The sequence below is a fragment of the Phalangium opilio genome, unplaced genomic scaffold (genome assembly GCF_054372755.1).
Source record: "Phalangium opilio isolate 3A_F unplaced genomic scaffold, DU_Popi_V2 ptg000082l_1, whole genome shotgun sequence".
Classification (NCBI taxonomy): domain Eukaryota; kingdom Metazoa; phylum Arthropoda; class Arachnida; order Opiliones; family Phalangiidae; genus Phalangium; species Phalangium opilio.
In genome coordinates, this window is record NW_028324189.1 from 12,957,160 (window position 1) to 12,983,381 (window position 26,222).

Genomic DNA, 26,222 nt, shown 5'->3' on the forward strand with positions numbered 1-26,222 from the left:
TTAAAAATGGCGTAGGAAGATTGTTTGTTCTCTTTGAGTACGCGATTGTTGTGTTTTTGCGCGACAAAGAGACAATAAGTACAAAAATGTCGTCCTCATCCCCTTTAGAAACGCTCGAAACGAATTTGGAAATGTTTATCGAAAATGTCAGGCAATTAGGGATATTAGTTAGTGATTTTCAACCACAAGGACAAACGGTTTTGAACCAAAAAATGTAAGTTACTAACGTAGCCAAGGCTTAGCGGGCATTTCATTTTACACCTTACTTAATTACCTTAGTACACAAATGGTCATACTTATGCAAGAAGTCGAAAAATGCAAAAATCAAGTACAAGTGCAAGATATTCAAGTTCCTCTGGAGGTTTTTGAGTAAGTAATATCCTGATATTTAAATATCTATTAGTGATTTTCTTTATAGTTACATAGATCAAGGAAGAAATCCTCAACTTTACACTAAAGATTGCATGGAAAAAGCCCTTGCAAAGAATGAGGAAGTCAAAGGAAGGATTGATGCTTATAGAGTAGGTTTTAAATTAAATATTAATTAGGCTTAATTTTACTAATGAAATTAATTTAATTATCTTGCAGAGATTCAAAGCCCTATTACTTGTGGAATTACATAAAGTTTTCCCTAATGAAATGAACAAATATAGAGCTATTAGGGGTGATGAAAGGCCACCATCCTAATTAAATTAATGATTAAAGACAACCTGATTGTATATATTTATCATCAATGGAATAAAAACTTTTAAACACTTTAAAATGACTTTATTATCTTTACAATAATTAAATACACTTTAATAATACCAATACTGAAGTTCACATTTCTTAGAATTAACGGGGCGTGATTTAAATGGGAGCGTTTAGCTTTCTTCGTTAAGGTAATTTATGCATTTCTTCATTAAAGAAGCTAATAACAACTAAAGATGAATTCCCCTCATGTCAAGAAGTAGTTGGACGAGGTTTTAAAATCAGTCTCCCATTCTATTTGTCGCAAAAAAAAATATATAAATATATAGCGTTAGTTTAAATATGGATTCGATAATTAAAAAATCTCACATCGTCGCAAGACATATTAAAGTCTCCAAGGACTTGTCTAATTCTTGACACAATAATTGAAGGTGCCACAACTCTCTTATGAACTCCAGTTACAAATAATATTATTAAAATGACACTGCTTATTGTGAAGAACATGTGATTCATTAGAGACTGAAAGAACGTAACCTAAAAGATGTTTTTAATCAGTTCGCTAACGTTTGTAGATATTAATTAAATAAGTAACTATACTTGGGTGGTTTGTGGGTCCATAAGCCATTGCCAAGCTCCAAATATAGTTGATATTACGCATAAAGCTAGCATTACTGTAAATTCCAACCCAATTATTACTTAAACTATTGTTATTGTAAACGATGTCTTACCCCGCCATCTCTTCGTTTGTGGATGTAAATATCCAATAACTTCCGTGAGCCTACGCTCGAATGCTTTCAGATCTACGCGATAATTAGCGACGTTTCAAACCGCAATCAATTATAAAAAATCAATACGTGTTTGCCTAATACGTTTAATTTAATTTAATCAAGTTAAACTACTATAATACCTAAGCCTTGGTCCGCTAACTCTGCTTCTAACATTTTTTTTATAGATTGATTTACTGTTTTATGTATTTCAGTCAAAACAAATCAAATGTTGTTGGATTTTCGTAGAAATATATATGATTTTGGGGTAAATTTTAACTGATAATTATATTTAAGATTATTTGTAGAGGAGCCTCAGGACGTAGGTGGTTTGGTTTTTGTAGGCCTTTGAAATATTTATAGTTTAGTTATTACCATCCATCGCACCACACTCTGATCGGTCTTCGATTCTGGTCATTTTTTTCTCATATTTCAAGGTTAATTTAAACTACTTAATAATGATTTAATAAATGAATCTCTTCGGAAGTTATTAAAATTTTGAAATTTGGCACAGATTAGCCGAGAGTGCCCCGGAGACAACTCGGCTTCGTTCCGCACACTTTCTGTCACACAACTTTTTTAGCGAGGGAAATCAGCGAATAAAACTTCCGGGATTCAACTAGTACCAAAGTTGTCAAGCCAATCAGAGACGGGTTCCTTCATTAGCAGACAATCGCGCCTTCTTCGTTTGTTTTTCCCGTTTCTGCCACCAGGATTTTAATATTTCTGGGAGATTTCTTGGATTCAAATCGCCTCGGGCCACGTGCATTGTTGGCTTTGACAATATTATTATGGAAAATAATGTAGAATACTAGGCCTAACTCCATATTCTTCAAATATTTAACAATTTGAATGTATTTATGATGATAAATTATCGTTTGGTTGCTTGGTCAAATAAACCAAACAGTGATATCTAGTTTATTAGGGAGAAGGTTTAAATTCGCCACATTTCTAGCTTTATCTCTAGTCCAAACGTACGTCCGGAGTTAATCCCCGCCTCTAAATTACAACCAGCATCTCACTGGTTCTTGAAAACTCACGTCAGCGCGACGCGAATGACGAAAATTACGTATTTTCCGAATGAGGAGAGGCGAAATAGCCCGGCCTCCTTTTACGTCCCCCTTGTATTTTGAAAGGGGACTGAGACTATGGCGCGCGAATACGTAGGCATATTATACCTTCTCCCTAATAAACTAGGTATCACTTCTTGAATAAACCAAGTGAGTAGAACTTAGAGCCTATAGCAGAAGAGCAGGCTTGGAATTCGAACCATGAGGCATGATAGAACCGTGGGAAATGGGAATCGATAAGTTGGGAAAGAGGGTGGGCTTGGTAGAAGCCAACCAGTGTTGGGCAGCTTGGGCGACTGAAAATGGGTTTGTTTGAAGCTGCTGGATCAATATAAAACCTTTATAGGTGGCGTGTCGCTACAAAACCTGTTCGAAGCAGACGACGGCGACTTGACTCATTGAGCTCGCATGGGCGCGAACAGGGGCGAGTTTAGTTGAAGAAGGTAGGCACGCTGTCAAAATGGTCATTTCCAAACTAGATTTCGTAACTAAACATGCCCAAACGATATCCCGAAAAACCCGCGGAATTAGAAACCGCGTTCCGTGAACTCGGCGACAAAATAACCAAGCGGGGTTTATCAAATGACCAAATAGTTAACCTACCAATTATCAAGGAAATTAAGAAATGTTCCGACAGGTGTGACAGAAAACGGAAACAGAATCTTTTCGCTTATTACGCGGGATTCATGACAATTGTCACCGTGACATTGGTGGGTTATTCCTTATGGGACCCTCAGGGTTTCAAAGAAATCTTCTCGCGAATATGGTTTTACTTTGAAGGATTACCCTCGAACACCGAAAGATGCACCATAGAAATGCCATCAGCTGTTCAATCGTTTTTCATGCCGCCAGTTGATTGCAGCGTTTGTAGAAACCGCCAAAATGTCACGAGAGTGGCTCACATAACTCCGAAGGAGTTTGAAGAAAAGTAAATGACTTTTACTTTTAAACGCTAATTAAATACCTAAGTAATATTTAATTACACTCGCGAGTCATAAGGAATAAAAACTTGAGGCGTGTTTAAATTTTAATTGGCTGAATGAACGAGGTTTACATGAATTATCCAACTTAAAGGCCGACTTCCAGCGAAAAGGGTTCTAGCGAACTGAAAACCGAGCATCGCGACTAAGCGACAGTGCCGATTTTCGAATACCCGCTGGGTCAAAAGTTGGGTTCTCGCTAACTGAAAGCCGTGCAGTGTGTTTCTAGCGAATTGAAGATGAACAATAGAAATCCTTTTAAATTTATTTCCTCTCGAATTTTTGCTTTCCTCTGAAGAAAATTCTCTATTTTGTATCTTCAGTTCGCTCGAACCACATTGCACCGCTTTCAGTTAGCTAGAACCCTTCCATCTTTTACCCCAGCGGGGATTCAAAAATCGGCACGGTCGCTTCATTGTTAGTCTCGATGCTCGGTTTTCAGTTCGCTGGAACTCTTTTCGATGGAAGTCGGCCTTTAATATTAAAATGGCAAATTCGAACCTAAAATTAGGAAATTTTTCATTTAATCAATATTAAATTTTCCCGAGGTAGACTTTGCATATGAACGTCTCTTTTTATTTTTAATATAAAAGATGCAAATAAAAATTTATTTTATCAGAAGTATATAATACTTCTCTTATAGAGAGAAGTGTACCAATCACAAAGCGGGAGGGTAATTGTAACATGGATTCTTCCCAACATCATGATACATTTGAAACAAGGAACAAGTTTACTAAACCTAATCACGTAGATGCGCGATGAATCGTTCCCTCATCATTACTCTATTACCGCTTAATTATTTGCCAAGGCGCATGCATGCGCTTGTGGATTTTTGTCCCACGTCAAGACAATTAAAGTTTGTGGGTTGATTGCTGAGGATTTAGTTACCAAACAGTTATATAATTCAGCCAAAGGTGCGAGAGTTACCCATGCATCTGAAGTTTGATGAGAGTTAGAGCAAACAAAAAGGGTTCCCTCGCCTGAGTCGCCTGGGAAGAATCATGTTACATAACTATTAAGAGAATATAGTGTCACACTTCTTCTATTATCCCCTTCTGCGTTTATTAAGAATTACGTAAAACAAAACGTGAATGTCTGTTCATTCAAATATATAGATTCGCCTATAGTGGAATTCCGGTTATAATATCGGATGGAGCCCGAAATTGGACAGCTATCGAATCGTTTTCTTTCGATTTCTTCAAGAATGTTTACACTGAAGACAAGAAAGGTTGCAATTTCTTTCCCTACAAAACTGAATTCAAATCTCTGACTGAAGTATTTGAAATGAGCGAAGATAGAGCTTACATGAAAGACGGCAGCGAACCTTGGTATATTGGCTGGTACGTTCAAAATTTCGAATATTCTTAAGATAAAGATATAATTTCATTTCCGGTTCAAAGATCCTATATATATATGTAACCAAAAAATTTCGCGAATGCTAGTCAAAATTGTTTCCGGCGATCAAAGTTTAAAATTTAGTAGTGTCAAAAATGGGAAAATATTATTGGAGGTTATGTGAATTCGGACAGGGAAAATCTCAAGGATATGGTGGTGTTTTTGACGTTTGGATATGTGATGTAATTTCAGGGAGTACTAAAGTCTATCAAAAGTCCGTTGTAAATGTTACCAAGAACCCATACAAGACTTGAGAACGTTCACTTTTTTGTTTCTCATACGTTCTAAGGTTTTATATGGGTTCTTGACGTCGTCTAACTGAAATGTCCGCTATATATATATAGTCTGCTAATACGAACTTTATCGTGACGTCACACCCTCCTATCTCTTACCTTGGTATTGGCAACCATATTGGAAGTCGTCAGCTCAGCCCATATAATTTAGACTATACGATATTGACGTCACGTCCACGTAGCTCCTCCCCTAACAGTACCACTCTATACATTTTTATTTTCAATTACGAATTTCAAACCATGCACTTCAACAAACGTGCTCTCGTAAAACTCCAGTATTTCTTAAAATGTAACAAAAACCCTCTCATTTCATTCAACTAAAATCAAATTTCATATTAAAGCACGTTATTACTTCTAATACGTGCGGTTATCAAAACATTTTTAATACACTTAAAAAGCGTAAGAAATTTCCGTCAAGGTTCAGGCGTTATCGCTAATACGTGTCCAGCGAATGTTTTCTCTGGATTACAACAAAAACAATCTGTAATAAAAGATGCCTCTTTGAAAGAACAACAGATCACTTTAATCCTAATACCATACCGTATTAAGTTTAAAACCGCACGAGAGGGAAACCACACGAAAAGGGACATAATAATACCATTCTTTCTCGTCTTTCAAAGCCCAGAGTGGTTCCCTCCTCGATTTTAAAGCTATATCAACAGAGATAACCGTATATTTCGTTTAAAAATGTTCCTTTTTTTTCATCTCATTATTCATTGGGATTAGGGATTATCCCTCTGTTCAGTATTAAACTTTACGTTAAGCCTATGTTTTTAAAACTTTTCGCTAAGCCTAAATTTTAAAACTTTCATCCTATCCTTTCTAAAAAAAAAATACCGTAAACTTTTTTTACTTCAGGAGTAATTGCGACGCTACGGTTACGGATTCTTTGAGAAAACACTACAATCGGCCTTATTTCTTACCAGCAACTTCGGAAAGTTCGAGCACCGATTGGATTTTTATGGGTAGCCCGGGATATGGAGCCCATATGCACGTAAGGGGAAAAAACCCCTTAACCTTAACCTTAGGCTTACCTTAGGCTCCCATAAGCATGCCCGCCCCCTCCTCCACCCAAAACACCGATGCAATCATAAAATAAAATTCCCCCAGCCTACCTTATAATCTTTTAAAAGTAAAGTTTGTGTTTCTTTTTGATTCTCTCAAAGATCGATAAAGTTGGCTTACCATCTTGGCAAGCTCAAATTAAAGGCAAAAAAAAGTGGATTTTGGAACCCGCTGTCGAATGTAGCTTCGAATGTGGTCGTATCGAGGTTGTAGTTGAACAGGGAGAGATAAGTAAGTTTCAAAACGTGTCTTCAAGTTCAAGTTAGAAGGTGGAATTAAAATTGAAATAGACAATAATTGGCATGTAGAAAACACTTTACTTTCTTCAGAAATTTATTTATGAAATGTATGAATTCCTACTTAGACCTTTTTGGTTTAAATTTAACCATAAGTTCATAAGATATGTTCACCATAAGTTTGTCACTGGTTACAAACTGGAGCTTGTCATGAAGTGATAACGTAGGTCATAGATTCGAGGCAAAGCGAGCGACGAATGGTGAGGCGCTGTCAAAGGCTTAGTACAAACTAAGTTCCTAGCATTACGAAGTATGGGTGGTATCAAGAAGCGATATCTAGTTTACTAGGGAGAAGGTATAAATTCGCCCCACATTTCCAGCTTTATCTCCAGTCCAAACGTATAGTAGGTCCGGAGTTAATCCCCGCCTCTAAATTACAACCAGCATCTCATTGGTTCTTGAAACTCACGTCAACGCGACGCGAATGACGAAAATTACAGTCATATTTTCCGACTGAGGAGAGGCAGCGAAATAGCCCGGTGGCCTCCTTTTACGTCCCCCCTTGTATTTTGAAAGGGGGACTGGGACTATGGCGCGCGGATACTTAGGCATCTTATACCTTCTCCCTAGCAAACTAGATATCGCTTCTTGGTAGTGTCATACTTTTGGAAGGATCATATCTCATAAACTTATGTTTAAACGTATACCTTAAATTATTCCGCTCCAAAAATTCATTAAATCTCTATACTCAAATCGGCGATGTAGGCTTTAATCTTCAACTATAGGCCTATATCTTCAGAAATCTGTTGCAACTGAGTTTGATTAGAAATTGAACCTTCTAGACTATTATTGCCACTCAATAACCACAAATTATATATCCTACGCATTCGTAATAATTGAAATTGAAGATAGCGCTCAATCATCAATGGTTTAAAATTGGATCAACAAAATAATTCAAAAAAGCTCTTAACATAAAAGTTAATCCAATTTTAGATTTTAAATTTACGAGTTTCGTTGCGTAACTTTTACCGTATAGTGTTTAGGTGACTTGGCAGCTATCAAAATTAGTATAGAGAAAGTATAGTTTTTTTTCCTATGGTAATGGCTCTTCCAATAAACTCAAGGACTATAGTATAAACCGCAGTTCAAAATCGATAACCTTATCTCTACGAGCTTATTGAAAACAGGCTGAAGGATTTATTCATGCCGTAAAAGCGAACTTTGAATTAATTACCTAGGTACCTCGATAAAAATGAAAGATCAAATTTATTCTAATTAAATACCTTTATTTATTGGTTCACTAAAGATTGACTTAATATTGGACTAACATCGATAAAATAGTTGAATCCGTTAAACTGATACTTAATTATTGAAACTTTTCGTGTAATCTAGGCTTATGAATACTTAACTTCGAATCGATTATTTTATTGCCCTATTTATAATATAATCATCCGTCAGGACATTTTTATTAGTTTTAGGGCCGCCATTTTTAAATATGGCGGATATTCGAAACCCAGAAGCCATAAAGCCCCGTCTATAGGATATAGTGAACCATCGTACTAAATATGAAAGAAATATATTGAAATGCACGGACGTTATTGCGTAACTAAGGTTTTATTGCATGTTTGGTCGCCATTTTTCAAGATGGCGTCGGATTATAAAAATATTTCTTAGCACGTGCATACTACTTAACGGTAACGTCCCTGCAAAATTTCAGCCTTCTATGTAAAGCGGTTTGGGAATTGCGTTGATTATCAGTCAGTCACTCAATATTATTAGTTATGTAGATATATTTGTGGATGAAGCTAAAAATAAAGTAAACATTCCTTCCGCATTTTCCAAATTTTCGGCTTCTATTGTGTCCATCTTCCTTATATTCCAAAAATAGTCTGGTTCTATTGTGTGTGTGTCTTTGGAATGCTGCGTCCTTGGGAAAGCCCAATATAAAGGTCGTTTCCTACCCCTTTGTCACCATCCGCCGTAGTATCGTTTCTATCAGATCGGCTTCTTTAATGTCTGGTAGCCTTGCAGCTGTTGGAAAACCCCGCACGTGCAGCGCCCTAGACTTCTACGCTCAAAGATACCGCCTCGCATACCATAGAGAGTTAGAGACACGTGTGGAGTGTATATATTTTATTTTCTTTACGACTATTGTTAGTTGACCGTAAAACCCTATAAAAAGCTATGAATTCATACTGCCGCTTTAGAGACAAGTGTAACGGGGAATTTTAGAAATAATATTTTTTTATATAAAAATGGTATGGTTTTTAGTCTCTAAATATTTAACAATACAAGCAGCAAAGGGATATATGCAGTTGATTCGGTATATATTAAACTGTAAATTCATACTCTTAATATTTTAACAGTTGTTTTGGACACAAATATCTGGTTTCATCAAACACTAATTGTAGGAGATGAAATGAGCATTACCATTGGATCGGAATATGATTAAAAATCATTTAATGAAAAACACACCGAATTATATTATATATATATTAAATGTATGTTACGCTAAAATTTGTATGTATGTAATTTTAAGCAAAAAAAAAGTATAAAAATGTTGAAATAAAAATATATCAATGGAATGAACACCATGAACTTAATAAAAATTAAGTTTCTGAATTAATTATAGCTTTTGAATGTCTTATAAGCGCAATAAGCGTCAATTCCGTGAATTCCAGAACACACAGATCCAACAATCTGAAATTTTACAATGCGATATGTTTAGTTGGGGTTTTGAAGTATTGGAAAAATGGAACTTATTTTATTTTTAATTGGAGTTTTGAAGTATTGAAAAAATGAACCTTACCGCTGCGGCCATCATAGCGGGATAAGCTTGAAAATACGGAATAATGAGATACATGGGCCATAGAATGAAATAGCACTGAGTAATTAAGAAACTGGACGCAACTCCGTATAATACAGCGGCAACCGTGTTTTGAACCACTTCCTGAAAGGCGTATTTATCATGATTAGGCTTAACATTTTGAATTAAATAAAAACTTACCAATACTGTCGATCGCACTACACGATACGTTGGGGATGAAATGATAAAAGATAGTAGAAAGATGCAAGCTCCCAGTAGAGCCGACGCGGATGTAGTTAGAAAAAGGGCGTATGAGGTACCCAACAGCAACCAAACAGGGGTACCATAGTTGATAGTTAAACCCAGACAAATCCCGCCAAATATCTATAAAGAATCGTAATCATAACTAGGGCTATATTTGGAACAGAACCTCAACTTAAAATCACGCTTCAAACTTAAACTGAAATCGGTGATTTAAATTTAGGTTTAAATGGGACGGATGTGACTTTGCAATATTAGGTTTCTTCTTCAATAAGAAGCTACAGCCTTGTTTACAGTGACAAGTGAAAACGGGTGCTGCCATGCGCAATGAGTTCTCTAAATATAAACCTTTCCCGCACAACATACGGTACGGAACATAACTAAGGGCGCCTAATGGTTCAAGAGACGGGGAATTTAGTGTCAATGGTCTAGAGAAACTCGCGCGACTCAACTATTTTTGCCAAATTTTATGTCATCATAAATAATTTTCAAATATATATATATGGTTTAGCAGGTAATTTTCCTATACAAATAGTTAAGCCTATTTCGTAAATATTTAGCAATTATACAAAAATTTGCCTTTTAATCTTTAAGTTTTCAATGATTTACGGTTGGGCATTGCTATCATTACGGTCCTAACGTCATTACACGCCCAGGAATTGCGTTGCATTATGCACCAAATGGAATTCAATAAAATAAACACGAAAATCGGGTATCCTTTGTTGATGGGGCTCTACGTTTAAACATAAGTTCATAAGATATATTCCATAAGTTTGTCACTGGTTACAAACTGGAGCTTGTCATGAAGTGAGAGAGGTAGGTCATAGATTCAAGGTAAAGCAAATACGCCTGGTGAGGCGCTGTCAAAGGCTTAGTATACAGACTAAATAGGACCTAGATGGAAGTCCTGCAAAATTAACCAACCGAGTGTAGGACTTCAACTCTCGCTTCCGTACTCGTTCTCGAACTAGCTCGAGCTGTAAGTCTCTAGCATTACGAAGTATTGTCATATATACTTTGGAGCATATCTTATAAACTTATGATTTAAAGGACCAATGATAATTAAACTGCATGCATTTTCATCTTGCCTAATGGTTAAGAAGTCACCGAGAAAGATTGGTTTAAACTCCTTTTAATTAAAATTAATAATAATAATTAAATTAGAATTAAACTTACCACTTCCAATAATTTACAAATACCAGGCTGCGTTGACAAGAAAGCTGTGTGAAAACAGGCGCAACACCCGCGTGTTTGTTGGTTCGGTATATGAGAGCGTGGAGCCAAGCTAGGCATGATATCTGTCTGTCTTAAGGTTCAGGTTCAGACACGCGTAAGCAAAGAATGCAGAGATGAAACTGATGTTTAGTCAGAGAGGATGCAGGCGAGAAGAGCTGTCTTTCTGGTCTGAAGGCGATAGTTATTTTGGAAACAGTGAACCCCTAAGGAACTAACTAACTGAACTTGCTTGCTTTCATACTTATGTAATGTAAAGCGTAAACGCCACCCTATGGGGAAGGAGGGGGGATAGGTTAAGACTAGGCCTATACCAAGAAGCGATATCTAGTTTATTAGGAAGACGGTATAAATTCGCCCCATTTCTAAGTAGCTTTATCTCCAGTCCAAACGTACAGTAGGTCCGGAGTTAATCCCCGCCTCTAAATTACAACCAGCATCTCATTGGTTCTTGAAAACTCGCATCAGCACGACGCGAATGACGAAAATTACAGTCATATTTTCCGACTGAGGAGAGGCAGCGAAATAGCCCGGCCTCCTTTTACGTCCCCCCTTGTATTTTGAAAGGGGGACTGGGACTATGGCACGGCGCGAATACTTAGGCAACTTATACCTTCTCCCTAATAAACTAGATATCACTTCTTGCCTATACATAGCTAATGCGAAAAAATGCAGAGTCAGTGTAAGTTAGGCTTAAGTATAACAAAAGATTTCGCGATACACTGAAGTCCTGTGATGTCATATTCAGGGTTCTATCAATGATTTTTGGAAATAATAGGACTATACCTTACTCAAAAGTATATTTGTCTACATAGTCTTTGTTATTTAACTGATTTCCCATAAACCTGAAACACGTTTAATATATTAAGACACAAATAATTAAATTTGATTGGGCTTTCTTGGTCTCTTTTTATTGAATCCTCATATAGTTACAACATTCACGAGTATTTTTCCACACCTTATTCGCGATGCGTGTGCAAAGGCTTAAAGCACGATTTTAATTAACGTACAACTCTGGGTTTAAAATAATGCGTCGTCTGCTACGTTTCAATATTTTCTACTATGAAGCAGATAACGCGTCATTTTAAACCCAGATTTGTCTGATAAAAATAGCACCTTAAGCCTTGGCAGAAGCATAGGGAATAATGTGAGTTAATAAAAGACAAATTAACAACTTGTACGATACGTTAATTACTCGAGTCAAGTACTTTCACGATTTAATTAAGTAATTAGTAAATTTTCTTCTATAAAACACTTCCTATATGGCACAAAAACATTTTAGTAAACTTTAGTTTTTTAAATTCGGATTATTTCAACAGGACGTTAATATATGCGGTCACGTGTATATGGTGCGCTTATTAAAAAAACTCATAAATAAAAAATCATGGTAGACTTAAGCCTTGTACAAGATAGAAACATTGGCTGAACTATATTTAAATGCATTATACCTTTAATTTACCATTTTAACAATTTTTGGCGCGGATTATTTGGTTCGTTCCAGTGTAAAGATCAGTATGAAATATTTTGAGAAGCGGTTGTTTTTTTGTTTTTTTTTTCAAAATTGAATAAGAGATTCGTTCTGTTCAAAAAATAGCGACTAAGCTAAATTTTCCCAACTTAATTAAATTCCACATCACATCGATAAAATTGAACCTAAACAACTTATTAATATTCTAAATTAATTAAAAACATTAAGATTCACAATTTCAGAACGTTAGAGATATATAGGAACACGCTTTAAATATGAACATAAACATCACGGTGAATTTTGATTGGTTGAAAAATATAGAAGCTATACAACCAATGAAAACAACTCTTTCAATACCTTTACGATGGACAATTGATAAATTAATATTTTTGTGCTTTCATGAGTCATTAATTAGACCCATGAGTAATTATTAACAGTGATAATTAAGCGTAATAGCAAAGATAATAGACATAATTATTGTATTTTAGTCTATATCATCTTTGTTAAAGAAATTTTAAGTAAATTCAGTACTTTTATTGAGATTTAGCTTCCAGATTTAAAACTTTAGGCAATTCTGAATGTCCTGATTGAGAAAAAGAAACTCAATGCGTAGAGGACAGAGTTGACGATTCCCAATGACTGCAAGAATAAGTTTAATTAAATTTTACACTTTAGATAATTTAAGAAATCTACAGAAAAATTATAGCACTTTCTCTTTAAGATATCTTTAAATTTCTGGCGCGAAAAAAAATAAATAACACGTGCTTATCTTTGAAATTTGGCGCGAAAAAAAAAATACACGTGCTTTTTAATTTCAATTTCAAATTAGGCTTAAGTAGCTTTTGGCGCGAAAAAAAAAACACTTGCTTAACTTTGTAATTTGGCGCGAAAAAGAACACGCGCTTAACTTTATAATTTGGCGCGAAAAAAAAATACACTTGCTTTTTAATTTCAATTTCAAATTAGGCTTAAGTAGCTTTTGGCGCGAAAAAAAAAAACACTTGCTTAACTTTGTAATTTGGCGCGAAAAAGAACACGCGCTTAACTTTATAATTTGGCGCGAAAAAAAATACACTTGCTTTTTAATTTCAATTTCAAATTAGGCTTAAGTAGCTTTTGGCGCGAAAAAAAAAAACACTTGCTTAACTTTGTAATTTGGCGCGAAAAAGAACACGCGCTTAACTTTATAATTTGGCGCGAAAAAAAATACACTTGCTTTTTAATTTCAATTTCAAATTAGGCTTAGGTAGCTTTTGGCGCGAAAAAAAAACACGTGCTTAACTTTATAATTAGGTGCGATAAAAAAAAATCACACCTGACTTTTAATTTTTAATTTCAAATTAGGCTTAAGTAGCTTTAATATCAAATTATAATTACCGCAGCGGCCATTTTCCCTTCGTATCCATACTCTGTATAGTACCTCCGGTAATCATTCCTGCGATTAAGTTCAATCAGTAAGGCAATACTGGCAGCGATGTAAAAGATGAAAGCCACAAAATGGTACAAACTTTCCTAAAAGAAAAAGTAATGAAAGCAAATCGTTACGAAATAAACTCACAACGAATGCAAATTCATCCATATTAATTAGTCAAGGCTTAGGTAAACTCCCTTAGGGTGCAAGACTGCAAAAGTATTTTGTCAAAAGCGACTAACTAAGAGATCTGTCAAATGAAACGTAGGAGGTGCGGGAATAGGAGGGTGAAGGGTTAGAACCCCGCCCTGCAGATGCTGACCTTTTTCTAGAGCATTGCTCTAGCTCAGCAAGCGAGAAAGCAAGGAACTCTGGGATTACGGATAAGATGAGAAAAACTATACTTTCTCTTGGAATAACTAAAAATAGGTTCCCGTCGGTTTATCAGTCAACCCTCCCCCCTTTTCTCCAATTTTACATGTACTTAGGTCGTTTTAACTGCGCCTAAAACAATAATAAGTTTTTAAATAAAACCAATGTTTTTTTAAAGAAGAGCTAGAACCGCGGATCATCTTTATAGCCCTAGTATTCATAAACCGAGCTAAATTAACATAATTTATCCGCGTATTTTTACGCTTAATCTATGGAACAAACCTTTACGTCTCCCGCTGTAATATTGACAAGAAAGCAAGAAGTGATATCTATAGTTTATTAGGAAGAAGGTATAAATTCGCCACATTTCCAGCTTTATCTCCAATCCAAACGTAGGTCCGGAGTTAATCCACGCCTCTAAATTACAACCGGCATCTCATTGGTTCTTGAAAACTCACGTCAGCGCGACGCGAACGACGAAAATGACGTATTTTCCGACTTGAGAGAGGCGAAATAGCCCGGCCTCCTCCTTTGTATTTTGAAACTATGTATTTTGGGACTATGGCGCGCGAATACTTAGGCATCTTACACCTTCTCCCTAATAAACTAGATATCGCTTCTTGAAGAAAGCTTGTGTGCATTAATTTATCCGTTTAGTTTATCGGTCTACTAACAGAATGGGAGGAGCTAAGAGTCTTGAAATTATCATAGGAACTTGGCACTACTACGTCATGTTATTTGTATGCCTTCCCACGTAGATATTCGTGTTTAAAATGAATTGATTCATTCGAGAATATAAGTCTTACAAAAGTAGATTTGGGCAGTAGGGCAGCGGAGGAAATCGAGATGAGACAGGCGACCAATAACAAGAATGTCGTAGTCAGAAACGCAAACGCCGTTAAAAAGAAAAGGGTCTCTTCTTTCCCGCCACCGAACCCTCCTCGGCTATATACGTGGTTGTTGTTGGGATAGTGGGTGCCGTAATACGCAATCAAAGCCAGACATACGGCACCAATTATCTGTAAAAAGAATATAAAGAAAAGGTTAAAGACGGGTGCTGTCGCAATATCACATTTTGATAGTATTTTTATTCACAAATGTATGTCGCCGTAGTATCATAAGTTAGTCAATATAAGTGTGACACTTTCTATAGAGAGATTTCAGTTTGCTGAGTAGTATGTCACACCCTCCTAAGTCTTACCACGTTTTTGGCCGCCATATTGATGGCTTTCGCCTTTTCCTTCTGCATCGAATCTACCAATATGGCCGTAAAAATTACGTCACGAATCTTAGCCACTCCCCCTTATAGAAATCTCTCTATAGCCAAGCAACAATGATACAATAAGACTACAGCGCAGGAGCCAAAATGAGAGGTGGAAGGCAAAGTTTTACCCCCCTTGTCTTGCCCCATTAGTTACGTCGAAATGGTCTATAGAGAAAATAATGTAGCCAAAGGCAGGGAGGTGCCATTACTCTATTCCATTGACAGTGTCTAGCCAGGTCCATCTACATCACTCTATGACAAGCTATCAGTAACTAGCCTTGAACTTATAGACATATCTAATAAACTTATGTCATTATTTACATAACCAACTATCGAATTATACTTCTGAGAAAGTACATGTAAAATTATTCCTACGCGTATGAAGAAACGTTAAACTGATTAACTTAATTTGCTTTTGTAATCAAATATAGGCCAATAGGGAGGCGGCATTGTTAAATATTGCGTATATGTAAATGAAGATACTGTCAGGGAAATTCCTGTCTAAAAAAAGTCTGAGAAAACATCTACATCGTTTAAATTTACATTAATTAAAGCGATGTCGGTATCAGATCTTATCTAGGAAAAATTTTCTTTAAATTATATATTAAGAGTATGACAAAGCCGTTTTTCAGAATAAGATTGTCACTTAAGTATTCTCCATTAATTTTAAATAATAAGGATTCTTTATTAATTGCAATATATTCCATCACTTTAACATTTACGACGGGCGTCGCCTGAAAATTACAACCACGCATGCGCAGTTTTCCAACAAAAATAAAAAAATAAAACATTATCAAAACAAAAATGTGTGTCACAATTTGGAATTTTGCCTATTTACTTATAACATATAGTTTAACGTAAAATTTTAAACTCATTACTATAGCGCGCAAACTAGGCTAGGTTTAGAACCCTATTGAGTAATAATAAGAAATAATTCAATAACATACTGACCGTTTCAAAGACTTTTAATAATCCGGTCGCTGACCTGCAGTAACCTGTATTGACCATAATAACATTGGTGGACGATGTAGTTACGGTACGGGTCACCGTGACAGAGTGTGACATCTTTGAGATTCAATTGTATTTAATAAATTAAGAAATTAGGAAACGCCTTAATGACTAATTTTTCCTTTGATCGGCCGCTATATCCCAGCTTGCGAGGGAAAAAACTAAACTGGCGGGAAAAATTGGCGCGCTCGAGCACGAGCGACAGGGCCTCTTTTCCTATCTACACAAATAAAGCTAGCCTAGCGTCGATCTCTTAAAAGGGAATAACGGAACGAACTAAAAAGCAGGCACTAGGCCTGACAACGTTAAAGCGGAGCGAACATCTTTACAGTTTCCTGTGACGTAATTTAGTCACGTGGTATAAGGGGACTTTATCGGGATATTTGTATATAACAAACATATACATTGTACACCCAGTCACCCACACAGTCTCAGCAACTAAAAGATGGTTTGTACCAATGAGATAGAGTATATATATTAAACCTAGAGTCACACCGTGAAACCATGCTCGAGATCGACGTTTCGCGATACACCTTTTGTCGAGCATGAATCTTTATCAAATACGGGTGGCGCCACCTATTAATCACTTGAAGAACCCTTTTATTACCGTCTGCTGCTATAATGTGTGTAACAAGCTGTCAAGATAGTTTATTAAACGTATTAAATAAAATTACGCGATTTAAATAATAAAAACTTTAAGTCCTTTTTAATCTAATAAATATATGAAATAAAAATCAGAACGATGTTTCTGATTGCCAAATAAGCAAGAAAAAGTTGTAATTAGTTCCGCTAGAGGCTCACAGATGGCGCTGTCATGTTTTGATAAACGTGCTTAATAGATGCAACGAGTTTCGCGGTAAGCCGATTTGAATTGTAACTCTATCTATCTCATTGGTTTGTACAAGAAAAGGCCGCTTGGAATGCTTTAAAGGGAATGCAAGCACTAAAACCATGCCGGGAGTGTGGCGCACTCCTGTAAGCCAAGCTACTGGGCGGCAAAGTTTGAGGGAATACGACACATGTCGGCGATCCTACCCTATAGGTGCCGACTGCCCCGTGTCCGCCGGAGGTGACTTGACCCCCACACCCCTTCCGTCACCTCCCAAGTAAACCTCATTTCCTTCCCCCGCTTACACACGTACTGAAACCTGTATAATCACATCCTTGCCGAGGTCCACTGACCCACTCGCACTGAAACCCTCAAAAAAAAAAAGAGAAGGCAAGAGAAGAGGGCACCGAGGAAAGAAACATTTGTACAAGTGGCAAAAAAATGGGGAACTAGACCCATAAAATTCCCCATATATTTTGGTGCGTTTTTCAGGTTTTTTTCCCCGTAAGTGGAATAATGACAAAATTGCTAGGCCTAACTTCAATTTCAAAATTTTGCAGCAAAAAATTTTCGAACAAAGTAAACTTCATTGGTTTGTACAAGAAAAGGCTCGCTTGGAATGCTTTAAAGGGAATGCAACCACTAAAGCCTTAAGAAGATGGAAGGGAAGAGGGTTAAATTAAATTGTTCAATACATATTTGAAACCATTCCAAAAGTAAAAAAATAATGTGTGTAACAAGCTGTCAAGATAGTTTATTAAACGTATTAAATAAAATTACGCGATTTAAATAATAAAAACTTTAAGTCCTTTTTAATCTAATAAATATATGAAATAAAAATCAGAACGATGTTTCTGATTGCCAAATAAGCAAGAAAAAGTTGTAATTAGTTCCGCTAGAGGCTCACAGATGGCGCTGTCATGTTTTGATAAACGTGCTTAATAGAAGCAACGAGTTTCGCGGTAAGCCGATTTGAATTGTAACTCTATCTATCTCATTGGTTTGTACAAGAAAAGGCCGCTTGGAATGCTTTAAAGGGAATGCAACCGTTAAAACCATGCCGGGAGTGTGGCGCACTCCTGTAAGCCAAGCTACTGGGCGGCAAAGTTTGAGGGAATACGACACATGTCGGCGATCCTCCCCTATAGGTGCCGACTGCCCCGTGTCCGCCGGAGGTGACTTGACCCCAACACCCCTTCCGTCACCTCCCAAGTAAACCTCATTTCCTTCCCCTGCTTACACACGTACTGAAACCTGAATAATCACATCCTTGCCGAGGTCCACTGACCCACTCGCATTGAAACCCTCAAAAAAAAAAAGAGGAAAGAAACATTTGTACAAGTGGCAAAAAAATGGGGAACTAGACCCATAAAATTCCCCATGTATTTTGGTGCGTTTTTCAGGTTTTTTTTCCCGTAAGTGGAATAATGACAAAATTGCTAGGCCTAACTTCATTTTCAAAATTTTCCAGCAAAAAATTTTCGAACAAAGTAAACTTCATTGGTTTGTACAAGAAAAGGCTCGCTTGGAATGCTTTAAAGGGAATGCAACCACTAAAGCCTTAAGAAGATGGAAGGGAAGAGGGTTAAATTAAATTGTTCAATACATATTTGAAACCATTCCAAAAGTAAAAAACAATTCCTGGAAGAAATAAAATTAAACTTACGTTAAAATAATAAAAAATTAAAAAACACCTTTATTCATTATATAAATTACAATTTTAATTTTAATTTTAATTTAAAAACATGAAATTTTTTTGTAGCAATATTTGTTATTTATTATTATAAATAATTAAAAACAATAATAATATTAAATAATCGCGAGAAAATTAATTATCCATTAATTTTTTTAATTGAGAAGGAATTCAATGTTTGTCTGGGTTGTTTTACGCGGGATTTGTATGCATCTACAATTCCATATGCAAAAATTGCAGCATTTACTAACCCTACTATCTACAAATCATCATTAAAATAAATTAATATCTTAAATATTTAAAAATAATTAATTAAGTTACCGAAAGTGCAACTTTCCAGTCATGCTCAATATTGCCATAAACTTCTTTAAATTTTGTTTCAATTGATTGAAAGAATATAAAGGTAGAGATAATGCTCATAAGGCATAATCCACCATTAAAAATAATACCCTGAAATTAAATATTATCATTAATAATTATTTAAAGGGAGGGTGAAGTGGAAAATCAAGTGATTTTTTATCGATTCTTCTTCTAATTATAAGACCAGTCTGCATAGTCAAACATTCAGGAAATACCAGCTCCGAATGATTTTAAAAGTCAAATTAGGTTCCGATTTTAAGGATAATTTGAAGTATCCCCCTCCGACCAATCGCGTAACGCCCAGCCTTTTTGTTAACAAAATTCTCGTGGCACGCTCCATGTCTCGCGCCACGGTTGTCACGTCGCGCGCCTAATTTTATCAAATTTCGTGATAAATTTCATTCGACATGGAACGTGCCACGAGAATTTTATTAATAAAAAGGCAGGGCGTTCCGCGATTGGTGGAAGGGGCTTCTTTTAAAATTATCCTTAAATCTGAACCTAATTTGAATTTTAAAATCATTCGGAGCTGGTATTTTCTGAACGTTTCACTATGCAGACTAGTCTTATAATTAGAAGAATAATCGATAAAAAAATCACTTGATTTTCCACTTCACCCTCCCTTTAAACCTAATATTTATTAAGAATTCTTTGTTTTTATTTATTTATTTAAATTAAAAACAATACCAGTACTGTTCTGCCGGCATCATTACAAGTTTTCATTGAAATTGTATTGCACAAAAACATCAAACTGACAGAAGTAATGCAACTAAAGTTTGTCAGGAGAAAAAATAGTTCTTGGTAATTTCCCAGGAATGCCCCATATTTTCCCTTATATTTTGGTTGACAATGAAATAATGTTGTTGCAACACATGCAATATTTCCAATCTGAAGTTCAGAATTGATTTTTATAACTTTAATTTCAACTTACATGATATAAATGTTATTTACTTACCAACTGTAGTACATTTAAAATGCCGGTAGACGTGAAAACATAGGAAAAATTCGGTTTGTAAACAATAATATCACGTGATAAAAATGGTTCGTTCTCGTGGTTTTTAGGCGCCATTTTCAATTTTATGGGGGCAAAATTTGTTAATACATTTCTGCTAGCATTAATTTACTAATTATTTATTTCAAGGTACGCTTGTTACGATTACGAAATGATGCACCAAGGCTTACGTTGTCTCTGATGGTTCGATTCGAGTAGTAACCACACGCGCAAAGTTAAATTAAAAGCATATACCGCTTTCTTGGAATACGTCTATTAGTTTGGCGGGAAACTAATTTACATAGTTTTCAATATGGCAACCATGACCTGACCTTTTGGCGGGAAAATCTCCTTGATCTAAAAATAGTAACTTTTAGGCAATATTTGCAGGGGGAAAAATGGGTGTTTTTTTTATTGATTAAGGGCGTTTTTACACCGCTCCTTCTCTACTTCCTGTTCTCAATCGAAAAGGTCTATATATCGAGCGTTTGTAGAGACGCTAGCGCCATCTATGAACTGAAAAATTATCAAAGTACGAACCTGGCACCCCATGTTATTTTACCGTAGAGTTTAATATAGTGAAACGAATGAAGCCGTCACCACGGTATATTTCACTTTTATGGTTGCACGTCATATTTCGTGCCATAAACCCTGAAAATTGGCTTGAATCTCATTTATCCAAACATGAAATAATTAATTCTTTCTCCAAGCTTTTGTGCATTTTTTTTATTAAACAATAAAAAGAATGTTCGCCGCAAATCAATGGAATAAGCTTAGAAGGTACCGTTTCCATAGCAACGACTGGCTTGAAAATATAGGTGTTGAAAAAAGGCCTAGTAAAATAATCACGTTTCGTTTCTTCATAACGGATATAGTCTATTATTTCAAACATCTACACCACATTTCCGTCAATAAAGATACCTAATTTAAAATAGTTTATAGCATAGCTAAAATAATATACGGTTGGTTGAGAGAGAAAGGGATAAAGTTAAGGTCACGCTACATGGTAAACAGTTACCTTAGCAACCGCGGGGGACAAATATCTGGTAACAGTAACAACTCGGGCTTTAACGACTAAGGACGATCAGTTAAAGTTGAATTTCATTTCAGCGTTGATTTATTTTTGGCGCGCTGTCGAGTGGCTCGTATTACGGACCTCAAAATAACCGCGAAAATCATTTTAGAGAGTTTTTAAAGATCTATTTTTTAGCCAATAAGCTAAGTGGGGGGAAGCCAAAGGTATGCTCGTTAAGTATGAGGAAACCTTAGTAAAAAAATAAAGGTAAAATTCTAAGACGCGCCGTGTTTGTAAGGAGAAATCTCGATCTTATGGCCACAACGGTTGAGCCAATTGGCTCAACTGGCGGCCCGCACGCGCGCAGAAGTGTTTCAGGCAGCGCTCCCGCAAGTCCCGTCGGTAAAAACCGCTTAGATTACATCAAAAGCATGGGCTGGATAAACCGGGGTTTCGTTTTCTCCGTTCTTGGAGGCTTGCAAATCGCCGTAGTGGTAAGAATCGTTAAAAATTTATAATTATTACTCTTAAGAATCCCTTCATGACACCCGTGAATGTTGATCCGTAACTAAAGCCCGAGTACAAGACGGTACAAGGTCGAGTACTGTACAACACTCATGGGGGGACACGAAGAAATTCATAATAACAATACACCTACTCCATTTCTTTTTTAATTCCGTATTCTTTAACTTTAACTCGCCTACGCTTTATTCATTTTGTAAACACAGATTGTGGGTCTCATCAACGTGAGTTTACTAGGAGCTGCCATGTCACACGAAAACCCCAAAGCAACACATTACGGGGTATCTGGGCTTAGTTTTCACGCTTTTCTATTCGACGTCTCTTTCTGGTGTTTCATGACGAGTGTAGTGCTTCTAGTCACCAGCGCTACGTCAGTTAACACAGCCAGTAGCCTGCCTAAAACCACATTCGTAAGCAAAAACACCGTATTTTATACTTTTTAAAATTTGAGTCAGACTTGAAGGGGGGCGGTGTTTAAAGGAAGAAAGAGGGAGCGTATCATAGGGTAGAAAATTTTAAACATTTTTGAATCTAGCGAAGAGTTTTAAATACTTATAAACACATTGAGGAGAAAGGATGAAACTTTAAGATGTGGGCGGATACTCTAGTCAGTTATAAACGTAAGACGCTGGCGTCATGGTGACGTCAATAAAGACCGTCCCACATCTACAATATCATCGCGATACATTGTTTTATGATAACAAAATATACTATTCCATAAATTACTTGCAGAGAAACAAAGGCCCAGGATGGGGAGGTCGCCCTCTTAAGTTCAGGGTTCATACAAACCTGGAGAAATCAAGGAAATTAATAGTTCACGAAAACGTCAGGGAAAATTCAGGGAAATTTAGAATTTTTAGTAAAATTCAGGGAAATCAGGGAAATTTGCGTCAAACAGGGGCCGAGTAATTAAGCGAAATGTTCATGAACATACCCCCCTCCATAGGATTAACATTACACTAAACTTTGAATGCTCACAACTCTGGTTATATTAGAGATAGGGTGATGTCCTTTGATTATGTAATAGTCATATTTCCCCCCCCCCCTTCGTTAACATTGGCTCCATAGGATACTCCGTATACGGGGAAAACCTGGAAAATTCAGGGAAGTATATGGGGAAAAGCCTGGAAATCTAAGGGAAATTTGTTTTCCAAAAGTTGTATGAACCCTGAAGTTATTTGTAATTTCCCTCGCGCCCATTTCACTACACTCTGGAGGCCCCGTGGCGCGAGGAACATAACCCAAGAGAGCAAGCCCGTCCCTGTGGTTTTTGCCTCTCTTCTGAAATTAATGTAATAGTCTATTACAGTTTTAGGCCTATGTATTCAGTAAAGACAGTAGTTAGTCCAACTTTGTTTCTAACCCTAAAATATTCAAAATCAAACTATCATTTCAAACGTTTGTTTGCAGTTCATCGGATACCACGCCGTGGCTGTATTATTCTACCTCATCGCCAGCATAACAGTATTAGTGGAGGCAGCTAAATACGCAGCTATCTATAACCCCAATAACGAGGATATCAAAACCCTGATATACGCTGGAGGAGTAAGTTACCATTTCAGCAGCTAGGCCTAAATCAGCAAAATCAGTGCGCGTCTTCCCCCTCTATGAAAGCTTAGATAACGGATTGCATTTTATGACTTAAGAGCGCTTGGAAGAACCGGTTAAGAAGGTACAGGGGGGAAGGGGGGTTATTACCGCGCGAGATCTATAATAACGTTGTCGTGGTCACGTGGTTAGGTTGTTCTTCTTGCGACACAAACCATTTCGTTGCGAGCTCTAGCTTCCGTTCTCAAGGTCTTCAAATGGGATTGTTTCTAGTGTATAAACACATCAAACTATCACGAGGCCTTTTATGATTATATTAAAGGGTATGGGAAGTTCATGGGCTACACTGAAATATATATTAATATATTAATACAAATAAACACAGAATCCATCCCTCATTGAAATATCAGGCCCTATGGGAAACGGTATCATTAAATTTACACTCCCCTCCTCTCAGTTACAACAGGTTTTGCGAGTAAGGGTTCTCCGAGGGGACAGACGCTTAAGAAAAAGGTTGAAATTAATTACCGTATTGTAGGCCTATACTGAATTTAAATAGAAAGTGTCTATACCCTCGGTTTATTATCAAATATTTCAACATGCAGATAAAAATTCTAAAAAAGAAATAAAATCTTTAATTAAGACGCGTTACCTTTACTTTTCAAAGTAAACAAAGCTTGGTTTTTTAGATTTACAACTTTTGAAATTTAATTCTGAATTCACGGTACTATCCCCCCCCCCCCTTTTCTACACTCACCGGAAGTTGAGATAGACAATGATAATTTGCATTCATGCTCGTTGAACCTTAACTTACACACAAGGAGGGCTTTGTGGTAACTCCCGAGTCCGAACAAATTAGGATAAATTGAACACCACTATACTACTTCCTGTCCTATCAGATTTAATATTGTGTATTCAAACGCCTTAGCTTTTACTGTTTTAAGACATATTCTTGAACACGAATGAAGGTATTTTGGTAAAGGGGTATGATGTTCAAACTAAAGTTACCCCCATGTAGTTGGTTAGATGCGATCAATAAATGTTGATAAAGGGTCAGTGAACTTTCACGTGTGTAACTGAGTGTTACATCGTGATTTTTAGCGTCTTGGACTCATCACACTCAGATTCTCTGTACAGTTTTAGGGACAGTCAATGTTTGGGTACCCATATTTCAGTAACTAAAAGTTGTGGACCCCATGTTCTTGACACATTGCACTCATCACACTCAGATTCTCTGTACAGTTTTAGGGACATTCAATGTTTGGGTACCCATATTTCAGTAACTAAAAGTTGTGAACCCCCATGTTCTTGACACATTGCACTCATCACACTCAGATTCTCTGTACAGTTTTAGGGACATTCAATGTTCGGGTACCCATATTTCAGTAACTAAAAGTTGTGAACCCCCATGTTCTTGACACATTGCACTCATCACACTCAGATCCTCTGTACAGTTTTAGGGACATTCAATGTTTGGGTACCCATATTTCAGTAACTAAAAGTTGTGAACCCCCATGTTCTTGACCCATTGCACTCATCACACTCAGATTCTCTGTACAGTTTTAGGGACATTCAATGTTTGGGTACCCATATTTCAGTAACTAAAAGTTGTGGACCCCATGTTCTTGACCCATTGCACTCATCACACTCAGATTCTCTGTACAGTTTCAGGGACATTCAATGTTTGGGTACCCATATTTCAGTAACTAAAAGTTGTGGACCCCATGTTCTTGACCCATTGCACTCATCACACTCAGATTCTCTGTACAGTTTCAGGGACATTCAATGTTTGGGTACCCATATTTCAGAAACTAAAAGTTGTGGACCCCATGTTCTTGACCCATTGCACTCATCACACTCAGATTCTCTGTACAGTTTTAGGGACATTCAATGTTTGGGTACCCATATTTCAGAAACTAAAAGTTGTGGACCCCATGTTCTTGACCCATTGCACTCATCACACTCAGATTCTCTGTACAGTTTTAGGGACATTCAATGTTTGGGTACCCATATTTCAGTAACTAAAAGTTGTGAACCCCATTTTCTTGACACATTGCACTTAGACAGACCCAAATTTCACACCGTTTCAGGGACATTCAATGTTTGGGTACCCATATTTCAGTAACTAAAAGTTGTGAACCCCATTTTCTTGACACATTGCACTTAGACAGACCCAAATTTCACACCGTTTAATTTATTCCAGACTTATCAGAGTCATAAAGAGCCTGTATTTATCTCTAGTACATTTACAACAAGGAAATTATCGAAAAATTGATATTATATTTATCGATTTAGCTACGGCGTTACGTTTATTTCAACATCTACGCGATGAAGTCATTATAACACTCGAGTGTTTGCACGCATTATTGCATTCGCGAGAAATCTTTGCTTGACATATTGATTTTCAAAACCACGTGTTTATTTATTTAATTTAATCTTTTCTGTTTTAATTTTCAGAGTTTCGGTGTTATAGAAACGATTCTCTACGTGGCGATTACAATATTAGGAATAGCGAAATTTAGACAAAATCGTGAATCGTAGGACCATATTGTTAATGTTTTGGCGATATTTTTAAAAAATATCGTTTTTTTTCGTGCAAATTTTCTTATACTGTTTTCTTCTGTATTGTACAATGAACCATTAGTGCAATATTTGTATTACGCCTATAACTTGTAAATATGACCTCTACTATATCTCGAAATAAATTGAGATTTAAATGTATACCGTACTGTATTTAATTATTTACTTGATTATAACAGAAAATTATATAGGTGACGCTAAGAATTCTTATTGCACTGCTATGATACTTGCAGTGGTGGGAGAGGAGCTTGTGCCATCTAACAAGCGATCTTGTACAGTGGAGACAACACTTTTAAGAATTCAAATCAAATTATCAACTCAGTTTCTGATTAAAATATAATTTTGTTCGAAATTCAATTAAATCGTAA

At 36.4% G+C, this 26,222-nt stretch overlaps 7 protein-coding genes and 1 long non-coding RNA gene across 10 annotated transcripts; 4 read left to right on the forward strand and 4 right to left on the reverse strand.

The window, feature by feature from the left end:
- Window positions 1-5: 5 nt before the first annotated feature.
- MED10 (mediator complex subunit 10) lies at window positions 6-763 on the forward strand. The gene is made up of 4 exons (XM_089848862.1): window positions 6-214; window positions 280-369; window positions 419-521; window positions 589-763. The coding sequence occupies exons 1-4, from the start codon at window positions 87-89 to the stop codon at window positions 685-687; spliced, it is 420 nt and encodes a 139-aa protein (XP_089704988.1). The 5' UTR covers window positions 6-86; the 3' UTR covers window positions 688-763.
- LOC149651796 (nuclear envelope phosphatase-regulatory subunit 1-like) lies at window positions 747-2,031 on the reverse strand. 3 transcript variants are annotated; one of them, XM_089848859.1, is made up of 6 exons: window positions 1,830-2,031; window positions 1,598-1,651; window positions 1,419-1,490; window positions 1,288-1,361; window positions 1,060-1,224; window positions 747-984 (listed from the first exon to the last, which is right to left on the reverse strand). In XM_089848859.1, the coding sequence occupies exons 1-6, from the start codon at window positions 1,870-1,872 to the stop codon at window positions 943-945; spliced, it is 450 nt and encodes a 149-aa protein (XP_089704985.1). In that variant the 5' UTR covers window positions 1,873-2,031; the 3' UTR covers window positions 747-942. The 3 variants fall into 3 exon arrangements, with proteins under 3 accessions (XP_089704985.1, XP_089704987.1, XP_089704986.1); XM_089848861.1 differs by having other exon boundaries at window positions 1,598-1,733; window positions 1,830-1,995; XM_089848860.1 differs by lacking the exon at window positions 1,598-1,651 and having other exon boundaries at window positions 1,830-2,028.
- A 681-nt stretch (window positions 2,032-2,712) lies between these two features.
- On the forward strand, window positions 2,713-9,000 carry LOC149651797 (uncharacterized). Its single transcript, XM_089848863.1, has 5 exons — window positions 2,713-3,452; window positions 4,620-4,844; window positions 6,051-6,186; window positions 6,359-6,488; window positions 8,860-9,000. Exons 1-5 carry the CDS (start codon window positions 3,019-3,021, stop codon window positions 8,943-8,945), a joined length of 1,011 nt encoding a protein of 336 aa, XP_089704989.1. The 5' UTR covers window positions 2,713-3,018; the 3' UTR covers window positions 8,946-9,000.
- sing (MARVEL domain-containing protein sing) lies at window positions 8,972-11,432 on the reverse strand. Its single transcript, XM_089848868.1, has 4 exons — window positions 10,737-11,432; window positions 9,501-9,683; window positions 9,303-9,443; window positions 8,972-9,193 (listed from the first exon to the last, which is right to left on the reverse strand). The coding sequence occupies exons 1-4, from the start codon at window positions 10,851-10,853 to the stop codon at window positions 9,116-9,118; spliced, it is 519 nt and encodes a 172-aa protein (XP_089704994.1). The 5' UTR covers window positions 10,854-11,432; the 3' UTR covers window positions 8,972-9,115.
- A 240-nt stretch (window positions 11,433-11,672) lies between these two features.
- On the reverse strand, window positions 11,673-16,749 carry LOC149651799 (uncharacterized). Its single transcript, XM_089848867.1, has 4 exons — window positions 16,260-16,749; window positions 14,851-15,063; window positions 13,639-13,773; window positions 11,673-12,900 (listed from the first exon to the last, which is right to left on the reverse strand). Exons 1-4 carry the CDS (start codon window positions 16,371-16,373, stop codon window positions 12,826-12,828), a joined length of 537 nt encoding a protein of 178 aa, XP_089704993.1. The 5' UTR covers window positions 16,374-16,749; the 3' UTR covers window positions 11,673-12,825.
- Window positions 16,750-18,189: 1,440 nt separating this feature from the next.
- Window positions 18,190-19,146, forward strand: LOC149651800 (uncharacterized). Its single transcript, XR_016371348.1, has 2 exons — window positions 18,190-18,535; window positions 18,617-19,146. It is a non-coding gene; the product is annotated as an uncharacterized LOC149651800 (long non-coding RNA).
- LOC149651801 (uncharacterized) lies at window positions 18,822-20,727 on the reverse strand. The gene is made up of 4 exons (XM_089848866.1): window positions 20,154-20,727; window positions 19,886-20,086; window positions 19,160-19,288; window positions 18,822-19,097 (listed from the first exon to the last, which is right to left on the reverse strand). The coding sequence occupies exons 1-4, from the start codon at window positions 20,265-20,267 to the stop codon at window positions 18,978-18,980; spliced, it is 564 nt and encodes a 187-aa protein (XP_089704992.1). The 5' UTR covers window positions 20,268-20,727; the 3' UTR covers window positions 18,822-18,977.
- Window positions 20,728-20,915: 188 nt separating this feature from the next.
- On the forward strand, window positions 20,916-25,995 carry LOC149651802 (uncharacterized). The gene is made up of 4 exons (XM_089848865.1): window positions 20,916-21,698; window positions 21,933-22,136; window positions 23,137-23,271; window positions 25,732-25,995. The coding sequence occupies exons 1-4, from the start codon at window positions 21,519-21,521 to the stop codon at window positions 25,813-25,815; spliced, it is 603 nt and encodes a 200-aa protein (XP_089704991.1). The 5' UTR covers window positions 20,916-21,518; the 3' UTR covers window positions 25,816-25,995.
- The last annotated feature ends 227 nt before the right edge of the window (window positions 25,996-26,222 follow it).

Coding starts and splice junctions, on each gene's coding strand:
- MED10 (XM_089848862.1), top strand. CDS start 87: ATGTCGTCCTCATCCCCTTTAGAAACGCTCGAAACGAATTTGGAAATG. Junction 215..279: donor ACGGTTTTGAACCAAAAAAT/GTAAGTTACTAA, acceptor TAATTACCTTAG/TACACAAATGGTCATACTTA. Junction 370..418: donor GTTCCTCTGGAGGTTTTTGA/GTAAGTAATATC, acceptor TTTTCTTTATAG/TTACATAGATCAAGGAAGAA.
- LOC149651796 (XM_089848859.1), bottom strand. CDS start 1,872: ATGACCAGAATCGAAGACCGATCAGAGTGTGGTGCGATGGATG. Junction 1,491..1,597: donor GTTAGCGGACCAAGGCTTAG/GTATTATAGTAG, acceptor ATTATCGCGTAG/ATCTGAAAGCATTCGAGCGT. Junction 1,362..1,418: donor ACAAACGAAGAGATGGCGGG/GTAAGACATCGT, acceptor TGGAATTTACAG/TAATGCTAGCTTTATGCGTA.
- LOC149651797 (XM_089848863.1), top strand. CDS start 3,019: ATGCCCAAACGATATCCCGAAAAACCCGCGGAATTAGAAACCGCGTTC. Junction 4,845..6,050: donor GAACCTTGGTATATTGGCTG/GTACGTTCAAAA, acceptor TTTTTACTTCAG/GAGTAATTGCGACGCTACGG. Junction 6,489..8,859: donor AGTTGAACAGGGAGAGATAA/GTAAGTTTCAAA, acceptor ATATTTTAACAG/TTGTTTTGGACACAAATATC.
- sing (XM_089848868.1), bottom strand. CDS start 10,853: ATGCCTAGCTTGGCTCCACGCTCTCATATACCGAACCAACAAACACGC. Junction 9,444..9,500: donor TAGTGCGATCGACAGTATTG/GTAAGTTTTTAT, acceptor TACGCCTTTCAG/GAAGTGGTTCAAAACACGGT. Junction 9,194..9,302: donor CCGCTATGATGGCCGCAGCG/GTAAGGTTCATT, acceptor GTAAAATTTCAG/ATTGTTGGATCTGTGTGTTC.
- LOC149651799 (XM_089848867.1), bottom strand. CDS start 16,373: ATGTCACACTCTGTCACGGTGACCCGTACCGTAACTACATCGTCCACC. Junction 15,064..16,259: donor TATTAAAAGTCTTTGAAACG/GTCAGTATGTTA, acceptor TTCTTTTTACAG/ATAATTGGTGCCGTATGTCT. Junction 13,774..14,850: donor TACTGCCCAAATCTACTTTT/GTAAGACTTATA, acceptor TTTTTCTTTTAG/GAAAGTTTGTACCATTTTGT.
- LOC149651801 (XM_089848866.1), bottom strand. CDS start 20,267: ATGGCGCCTAAAAACCACGAGAACGAACCATTTTTATCACGTGATATT. Junction 19,289..19,885: donor ATGCCGGCAGAACAGTACTG/GTATTGTTTTTA, acceptor ATTTAATTTCAG/GGTATTATTTTTAATGGTGG. Junction 19,098..19,159: donor ACTGGAAAGTTGCACTTTCG/GTAACTTAATTA, acceptor GATGATTTGTAG/ATAGTAGGGTTAGTAAATGC.
- LOC149651802 (XM_089848865.1), top strand. CDS start 21,519: ATGGCCACAACGGTTGAGCCAATTGGCTCAACTGGCGGCCCGCACGCG. Junction 22,137..23,136: donor GCCTGCCTAAAACCACATTC/GTAAGCAAAAAC, acceptor GTTTGTTTGCAG/TTCATCGGATACCACGCCGT. Junction 23,272..25,731: donor CCCTGATATACGCTGGAGGA/GTAAGTTACCAT, acceptor TTTAATTTTCAG/AGTTTCGGTGTTATAGAAAC.